The sequence below is a fragment of the Mesoplodon bidens genome (genome assembly GCF_964165515.1).
Source record: "Mesoplodon bidens genome assembly, chromosome: 19".
NCBI lineage: Eukaryota > Metazoa > Chordata > Mammalia > Artiodactyla > Ziphiidae > Mesoplodon > Mesoplodon bidens.
In genome coordinates this window covers 44,215,102-44,224,667 of record NC_138179.1, presented here as the reverse complement: position 1 = coordinate 44,224,667, position 9,566 = coordinate 44,215,102, and the positions used below count along the sequence as shown (strand labels likewise).

At 55.8% G+C, this 9,566-nt stretch overlaps 1 protein-coding gene across 1 annotated transcript in view; it reads left to right on the top strand.

The window, feature by feature from the left end:
- The window catches only part of CCDC57 (coiled-coil domain containing 57), a 107,916-nt gene that overhangs the window by 47,315 nt on the left and 51,035 nt on the right, over nucleotides 1-9,566 (top strand). Inside the window, exons 13-14 of the mRNA XM_081219963.1 lie at nucleotides 2,281-2,547; nucleotides 7,770-7,956. Coding sequence (XP_081076089.1) covers nucleotides 2,281-2,547; nucleotides 7,770-7,956 — 454 coding nt within the window. The remainder of the gene's footprint in view (nucleotides 1-2,280; nucleotides 2,548-7,769; nucleotides 7,957-9,566) is intronic.

Here is a 9,566-nt window from a genome sequence, read left to right as displayed (position 1 = left end):
ATTCAGTGACGTTAAGTATATTCACAGTATTCTGTAACCATCACCAGGGTCTGTTCCCAGAACTCTTTCATCATTTGAACAGAAACTCTGTCCCCATTAAACACTAACTCCCTGTTCCTCACCCCCAGCCCCTGGTAAACTCTACTCTTTCTGTCTCTATGGGCCTGAGTCCTTGGGGAGCCTCATATCCGTGGAATTATGCAGTAGTTGTCCTTCTGTGACTTGCTCATTTCACTCAGCATAATGTCCTCAACGTTCATGCATGTTGTAGCAGGTGTCAGAACTTCTTTCCTCTTAGTAACTGGAGAGTATCCCAGTATTTAGTGTACCCATTCATCTGCTGGACACGTGGGTTGCTTCCACTGTTTAGCTGCTGTGAATGTGGTGGACACATTCTACCGTGAATGTGGTCTGTCCAAGTCCCTGTTTCAGTTCTTCGGGGTATGCATGAAGGAGCAGAATTGCTGGGTCACAGGGTAATTCTATATTTAACTTTTTGAAAAGCCACTAATGTTTCCACAGAAGCTGCACACTTTCCACCCCCAGCAGGTGTACAAGGGTCCCTGTGTCTCACGTCCTCACCAGCATCGGCTGCTTTTTCTGTCTTTTTGACTCTAGCCGTTCTAGTGGGTGTGAGGTGGACCTGACCTGTGGTTTTGATTTGCATTTTCCTGATGAAAAATGATGTTGAGCATGTTTTCATGTGCTTATCGGTCATTTGTATGTCTTCTTTGGAGAAATGTCCATGAATATCCTCTGCCCATTTTTAATCAGGTTGTTTATTGTCTTGTTGTTGAATTGTCAGAGTTATTTGTATGTTCTGGATACAAGTCTTTTGTCAGATATATGATTTTTTTTTTTTTTTTTTTTGTCACACGGCAGCATGTGGGATCTTAGTTCCCCGACCAGGGATCGAACCCGCTCCGCCTGCATTGGAAGTGCAGAGTCTTAACCACTGGACCATCAGGGAAGTCCCCCAGATATATGATTTGCAAACTTTTTCTCCTATTCTCTAGTTTGTCTTTTCATGGTCTTGACAATGTCCCTGGGAACACAGTTCTTACTGCTGGTGCTGGTGGTGTCACGCCACTCTGTCGCCTTGTGACGTTTCTTTCCCATGAGGCCGTTTTCATGCGCCATAAGTACATAAGTACATAGGTTACACCGTCCTGCAGACTCTTCATCTTCCATGGAACAGAACACCTGGCTGGTGACAGACATTGCTTGGCGATTTCTCTCTTTTGTGGGGAGCAGGCAATGCCCAGAAATCAGATGCCTTGTCTTGGCTGAAAGTTCATTTTTGCTGTTGCAGTGGAGATGAACTGGACCACTTTTCTGTTCCTGGGATTACAGACTATGTCACATATGAGAGGAGGGGGTCTTCAGATGCTTGCCCTTTCCCAGTTCTGCCCCACCATCGGGATGGTACATCCCCCCACATGCCAGAAACAGGAAATAAACATGTAAATAAGAGCTTTTAATCCTGTCTTGATAATGAGAGATGGTTTGATTATCCTGAGGAAAAAAGTCTACCTTGAAGTGTTTTTTAGTTAACAGTGTACGTTTATCAAATGGTCACCTTTTTTAGTGTATATGAATAAATAGAATAAAATATTCATTATGAATTCTTTGTAGGAGACCCTGGAATAGGAAGATATGTTATCTTCCTGAGAATAAAATTGGCAAGTTGAGGGTGTAGAGAGGTGTGTCTGTCTTTCTGCCTGTCCTTTTCCCCTCCTTATGTTGGGAGAGCAGACGTTGTCAAGAGAGGTAGCTGAAGGACGGGGCGGCCCTGGAGCTCTGGCCAGGACTCTACTCGGGCACCTCCTGGCCGCCCCGCAGCTGCTCCGGGTTGTTCGTGCAGCCAGGACTTCCCTTCCTGCCCCTTCCTACGCCTTCATCCACCTCTGCCTTTTGATAGGCTTGGGCCTTCCCACCCCTGCCCGCAGTTACGTGCCCTTTGTCTCCACCTGGGACTAGGGCCCAGGAAGAAGGTTTTAAGGCCCACTGTCCAGACACCGTGCAGGGACTCTCCCCAGCCAACCTTGGGTCCAGTGTAGGCTCTGCTGCAGGTGCCCGTATCCCCACTCTGGGGGCGACAAGTGGAGCCGCCTGGAGCCTGGTTAGGTGGGACCGGAAGAGCGGCAGCTTGGCGGTAGGGCTGCAGGCTTGTGGGTGATGGAATTCGGCCAGAGGCTGACTGGCATGTGTCCTTCTGATCTTTCTGGACGTTCTGCCATCTACTGCTGCCCTTCTCTTGCTTCCCTGTCCTCCCTGCAGATGTGTTCCAGACCCCTTCCCAGAGCTGGCCGCCTTCCTAACATTGTCTCTAAAACGGCCTCCCAGGTGCTGCGGGAACCCCTGGACATGGACACCATCCAGCGAGAGCTTCCCCACGAGCTGGACCAGGTGCACCTAGAGGTTTTGCAGCTGCGGAAGCAGGTGGCTGAGATTGAGAAGCATCTCAGGTCAGCCCGGAAGGAAGGCAGGGGTGCTTCAGGCAGGCAGCAACCGCACACCTCAGACACCGAGGCTGTCGGGGGAGAGGTGGGTGCCCTGTGGGTGCTGTGCGTCCTGTGCGGGACTGGTCTGGGGTGAAGTCTTGGCCAGTGAGGGGCCCGCCCACCCCACCCCCCCTCTTCTTCCTTGACTAGGCTGGCTCTGTTGGGGCTGCCAAGCCACTCGTCCTCCAGGTCGCTGAGATCCCTTTAAAAGCATGTAGGGAGGCTGCACATGTGAAGAGGACTGTTCTGTGTCCTCTAACACAGGAGTCCTTGACTGTGTGCTTCAAGGGCCTGGCAAGTCCTGAAATGGATGTAACATGGTGGGTTTTCCTTCCAGAGGACCCTCAGGGATGGAGCCCGTGGTTCTCATGAGCTTCTCAGAGTGTTTGAGATGCTGTCCGGAGCACGGGCCACCAGGCCACCTGGCGTCCTGGTCCTGGTCAGGCCCTTGGCACCCAGTTCCCCTCCAGTTCTGTGGCTGGGTTTAAGCCAAGGTCCCAGGCCAGGGCAAGAGCTCTGAAGCAGCACGTTGTCCCCACATGTCTGCCAGACAGGCCACCTTCCTGCCTCCTGAACACCGTGATGGAGATGCTGCAAAGAATGGGCTTTCTTCACAGGGCGTCATGTGACATGCCTCCCGAGACCTGTCAGCTACCTACGGTTATTTACAGTCACAGATGGTGACCTGCAGTTACCTGTGATTACCTGCATTACCTGCGGTGACCTGTGATTACCTGTGTTACCTGTGGTTGCACATGGTGACCTATTCATAAGCAGAAGGTTTTAAGGACAGTAAAATGATGTCTGGAAGGCATCAAGAGTCCTCAGGCAGAAGTAGCATCGATCATATGCCCCCCAGGGGTTCTCATCACATGGGCCAAGTTTTGAGAGTGATACTTAAGGACACAAGAGGGACCAGGCTCCAGGACCTACTCTCGGGGACTGTGAAGGACCTGGAATGGAGAAGATGCAACCCAGGACACTATCTGGCTTAAGGAACATGAGGGGGGCCAGCTGTGCCTTGGCAAGGGTGAACATAGGAGTGCCTGCAGAGGGAGATGGGCTGGTGAGGGGGAAGCTGAGGGAGCCTGCGCCCCGAGGGGGCACTAGAAGTGGGATACTGAACACTCTGCGCCATCAGTAGGTGGATGCTGTCCCCAAGAGCCCCAGACCTCCCCACAGTCCTGTAATCTAGGAGTTAAGTCCAGAGGCTCTGGGCCCAGCTGGGCAGCAAATGCCATTGGTGATGTGTCTGCTCTCCTGCCACGGCCATGGCTGTTCCAGGTGCTGCCAGGGGCTCACTGCAGCCCAGGGACCCTTGCAGCTCTCCTGTTAGCAGCCCTCGCATAACTCTGATCCCTTTGTTTAGAGTGAAGGGGGAAGAAACCATGCAAATGAGTGGAAATTAAAATCGAGGTATTTAATCCCTTGGCAGACAGCCTGGGAGCTGAAACAACTTGAGGCCCAAGGCCACTCTCCCAAGATGGGTGTTGAGTGAGCTCTCTGGGCCTTAGTTTCTGCATGGCTATCAGGGTCCCACCTCCTTCCAGGTCTAGGCATCCTGTGACCTTGGTGAGGTCACTCCCAGGGTGAGAAATTGGAGGCACAGGAAACCCTTTGCCCAGGGTAGGCCCACCCAGGCTGTGCTCGTAATTGCCCAGCTGTGTGTTGGGTGCCCAGAGAAGAGGATGTGGGCACCAGGCTTCTGAGGCTGGGGAAGAAGGTGGTCGGGAGGGCTAGGATGCCTCTGGGGCTCAGGTTGGGGTTGGAGTCACCACAGTAAACTCGTGGGTTACTTTAAAGAGAGAGGTGTGCACATGTGCCGGCTCTGTCCACCAGGAACCAAGGGGCAGTGGCTCCCCAGGGTGGGTGAGCGCACCCAGTGCCTCGGTCGCATTCCCGAACTTCCTGCTCTGCTGAGAGGAACCAGGGTAAGTGGCCAATTCCAGCACAGAGACATGACAGGGATGCAGGAGCCAGCATAAAGGGCTCCCACTGACCAGATCCAGGCCAGTCAATCATGAAGTCAGGCTTATCATCTACCTACTAAAACAGGGAGTCGCATTCACTCTGATGCAAATAAACTGACAAGGAAAGGAAGGAGAGAGGAAAACTCTTCCTTATTTAGAACATCAACCAAGGACATGAAGGGAGTGACACAGCCGGGGGGTTGTCATCAGATGCTGAAATTCTGGACAAGCTGTTTATGTGGAATCTCCCCAGAAGTTCTTCTTACTGGAAAGGGAAAACAGTAACTTTCTGGTGCTGCAGCCTGTGGACACCACTTCCGAGAGATCAGCTCCCATTGCCAACACTGGGACAGACGGACATCACGAGCCTCCGGACAGGAGAGGGACACAGCCTCGCTCCTGACTCCAAGCACAAGACCTCCTGACTCCAAGGACAGACCCAGACCGAGAGGCACTAAACCCACAGCTTGTCCTGTTGAGAACATTCTGCTGGGGACTTAGGGGACCCAGGATGCAGAAGCCATGCAGGATCCTGGACCCCAGGCAGGAGAAACAGGCCATAAGGGACATCCTCTGGGCAGCTAATGGAGGTTCCTGTGGACTGTGTGTTAGGTCATAATGCCACGTCCCTGTGAAATTTCTGGTTCTAATAACTGGTTATTAAGAGAATGTCCTTGTTTTCAGAAAGTACAAGCTGAAGTATAGGGGCATAAAGGGGTGCGATGTCTCCAACTCACCCTCAGATGGTTCAGAGAGAGATGTGTGTGGAGAGGGGAGGAACCACCAGCAGTGAGACGGGGGTGTGGGCCTCAGGCCATCCCTGCAGCTGCTCTGTGGGGGTGGGACCCTGCCACACAAAAGTCAGCACCCCAGCCTAGAAGGGACCTGCAGACCCTGGAGCTCCCGCAGTCACGGGAGACCCTGTGGGGCAGGTGGCTGCACTGTCACACTTCCACGGTTCTCGGCTCACCCAGGCCCCTCCCTCCTGCCGGCTGCCCTGCCCAGGCCCCACACAGACCGATGCTGGGTTTCCCCAGGCCTCCCCACCGGGCACCTCGGACCGCTGGGGGGCAGTGTTGGCCAGCGATCCCTCTGGCTCTGCCTGGAAGCTTGGGAACCTGCCCTGAGGGAGCCCGCGCTGCCTCTCCCTGGGCCTCAGCCTCCCCGAAGGGCTTCTTTAAGGAGCCCAGGCACTCCCTTCCCTTGGGAACAGAGTCATCATTAGGATGCCTCAAGCTTTCCCTCTGCTGCATGGATGTTTCCCTTCTGGCCAGGATGCTGGGACCTGCACCAGAGCAGGGGAGGGCAGGTGGATGGGGCCATCACGGGGTGGGACCTTGGGCCCTGAACGCAGCAGTGCAGAAGCTCCTGGGCATCTCAGGTCATTATTAGCATTGTGTCATTGTGGGGTGAGACTTTAAAGTCATCAAAATAAGCTTCATCTTACCAGGAACTGAGCTTAAGAGAGGTGGGGCCTAGCTGCAGCACCCACTCATCGCGTGCAGTCACTGTGTGGCAAGAACGTGGGCCACTCAAGATCAGGACTCCCCATCCCCGAGCCCAGTCACGCCTGAGGTCACGCCTCAGGCAGTGTGTTCCTCAGCTCAGGCCAGGGGCCATCTTTGCAGGGTGGGGTCCTGCTTTTGAAGAGATTTTTAAATCTCTGAGTTTTGCACAGTCTCTGTTTTCAGGGTTGTTCTTTCCTTAAAATAACACAAGAGAACCCCACAGCATATCCTTGCAGAGGACAAAGCCTGGAGAAAGAGTGGCTGGGCCAGTCCCCGAATCCCAGGGCTACATCCCTGGAGGTTGTGTACCTTTCCCAATGGGTCGGGTCAGCCGCCTGGGGCCTGTGCAGCCCTGTGTGTGAATCCACGCTACAGGTCTCCAAGACACAGCCCCCCACCGGCTCTGGTCCTGTACACTCGAGAGACCCCGAGCCAGGGCTGCAGGGCGGAGGCCTTTCTCTGACGGTCCCTTTACCGTATCACCTCCACAGCCCACTTCATGCCAATACGTCAGGCATGTGCTGGAGGCACCGGTGTGCAATCACCGTAGCTCCCAGGCCACAGGAGGGCACAGGTGCTTGCCAGCACTGGAAAGGCACACCAAGAAACAGGGCCAGGACAGGGCGTGCTGGTCTTTTCCAGGGATGTAGAGCAGATTCCTTGTTCTGGTGCCAGCTCAAGTGGTTGGGACGGCACAATGCGGTTTTTCATAGGTGTCAGGAGCAGCCATGCCTAAGTAGGCCACCTGCTTCCTTTGGGGCCTTGGACGCCACTGACTCCTCCTGGGCCCCTGCCTGGCACAGAGGCAGCCACACGAATTCTCCTTTTTCCCTTTCTCCTTTCCCCACACCCACCCCATTCCAAATACCCCTCTGGGTGGGACCACACATCTGTGTAGGAGCCACACGGTTGGACCATGAGTCCAGACTGGGATAGTGGTAGGATGTAGGGCTGCGTGGTGCTGCCCGAGCAATGGGGTTCAGACCTCCAGTGTTGGCCCACAGCAGCCTCCAGGCCCAGAAGCCGAGGCCCCAGGAGGCCACTGCTCCCTCCCTTGGCCTCCTTTGCTTTCTCTCTGGCACCTTCATCAGGGTCAGGATGGTGGGAAACCTGGGCCGGCCTGCAGGTGGTGGAGTGGAGTCTGAATGGCAGGTAGAGAAATGACTGAGACGGGAGTATGGAGCCAGAGAGGAGGCAGGGAAGGCAAGGAACTGAGTGAATGAGGGCAGGGGAGGCGTTGGAGAAGGGCCCCGGGCAGGGGGGCCCAGCAGTGCAGACATGCAGGGCAAGGGGAAGAGAGTAATGGAGGCTGGGTTCCCGTCCCAGGCCACCTTTTGGGTCTCTGCTAGCCCCCTTCCACACCAGGCGGGCAGCAGGCACCCAGCCTGTGACCATGGGGCCCTCAGAGGGGGTCCAATCACATGTGTAGCCCTCCTGGGTCCCGGGGGCACCTTTGGAGGGAGCCCAGGCCTGGGTGCCAGCTGGCTCCTCACTGTTGTCACTGGAAAGACAAAGGCATTGGGACAGGGCACAGAGTCACCAAGCGCAGGCAGGCCTTGGCCTGGGAGCCTCGAGGGCCTTCATTCAGAGCCCACCCCCAGCCCAACCCCGCCCCCCTGAGAGAGAAGGCGGGCATGGATGCATCATGTTGGAGGGACGTCACCCAGCGATGTGGGTTCTGGGACAGTCGTTCGGGCGGTGGCGCCCACCGTCTGCGCCCTCACTCCCACTTCCCGTTCCCCTCCAGGACTCATCTGATGGCCTCTGCTGTGCGGGTTTGTTCACAGGGTCCGGCACGTGGAGGACCCGCAGGGACCGAGGACCAGGAGACACAGCCCCCTCAGGCCCTGTCTGTGCCCCGACTCCAGAGGAAGCTCAAGGAGGCAGCCAGGAAAATCCTGCGGCTGCGCTTGGAGAAGGAGCAGCTCCTGGAGCTGGGGAACCGGCTGCGTGCGGAGCTGGGCCACCTCACTGGTGGGTCACCCCCTCCCTCCCCGGCCCAGCATCGCCTGCGCCGTGTGGTTGGGGATGCTGGCAACAGAAGAGCCGCGGTGGGGGGACCGGAAGAGGGCCAGAGGGAGGAGGGCCGGCCAGGCTGGCGGGGTGGCGGGTGTGGGGTTCAGAAGGGAGAACAGAGCCGCCCTGTGGAGCGGCCAGGTCAGGAGTCAGGCACAGAGCTCGGCTTCATCTCTGCAGTGGGAGTTCCGTGAACCCACTCCTCTGGCAGCATCTGTGAGAAAAATACCGCAGGTTAGCAAAGCAGCTGGTGTTTCTATGCGGCTTTGTGGTGACGGCAAAGGCTGCCGGGTTCCCAGGCCGGCTCGGGCCTCGGCTTCCTTGGGATAAAGGCGACAGTGTGTGCGGTGCAGCCGAGGCCGGGACTGTGGGCCACAGACACACAAGCTGCCCGTTGGGGTCTTGGGTGCTGGTTCCTGAGAAAGGGGCCCGTGGAACCCACCAGAGCCACCACACATTGGGCCTCTCCTGGCGCCTTGGTACCGTCCGGTTCTCACGAGCACCCCCGGGTCACCCAGCCCGGCTGAGTGGCGCTCGTGCTGCCTCTGCCTTAAGCCCCTCGGTTTTCCTGCAGCCGGGGCACAGGCCGCTTTCTCACAGCTTACCCCTCAACTCTGTGGCTTCTGCTTGTCTGTCCTTTTCCAGCAAGAGCTTGGAGTCACTGTGATGATCCCAGAATCTGGGAGCTTTGGGATTCTACCCTGTTGTCGACTTGAAACTAAGCCATCCCCTCTCTCCATGACAGCTCACCTTTTGAGGAGCAAGGCCCCGGGCTTGTGTTTCCTATTGGAAGCAGGGCACCCCAGTGTGCCTCTAAGGAGCTCCGAGCCATGGGGTGTCTGCAAAATGCTTCCTCTTGGCTAACTAGAGTCTTGGCTTCCCTCAAGGGTCCTCCTCACCCCCCAGCACTGCAGTGCCCAGAAAGCACTTCCCACTGAAGGGGAAGGAGTTTGGGCGGAACATCCATCCCCGGTCTCTTCCTAGCACTGAGCTGTGTGTACGATAATAGTAGCTTTTAATACATTGATATTTAGCCTCCTGAAATTACCGAGTGATTGGAAGTGGGACTTGGGAGAACCTAGGAAACAGCAGAGCTAAGGGGAGAGGGTGCGAGAGACCCTAGAAAATCTGAGGAGGAGCAGACAGGTCACTTGTGTTTTCAACAGACATCTTGCTGAGTGGCTGCTGTGTGCCAGGCACCTGAGATGCAGAGGTAAACCAAACCTTACTATAGAATTAGCCCCTGTCATATTTTGAGACTGCTGTAAACATCTGCCTTTGCACGTAGGGGACTTGGGAGAGACTTACCTCAGAGGCTTTGTCCTTCTAAGAACCCACCCCCGAAAGAAGAAGGGTGAGCAGCACTCAGTGTATTTCTAGATACCATCAGTGTGCAAACAGCAGGAGTGGGCGTCCTTCGCAGGGAACTGGCTCCCTCTCTCAGGACCCGCTTGATGAAGCCCTCCTTCTGTTCGGTCCTCCTTCTGTTTCACAGGTCGAGGGGGAAAGATTGGCTTTACTTGTTCCTCAGGGGCACTTCTAGACCATCTTCTGCCAAGTTCACTGAA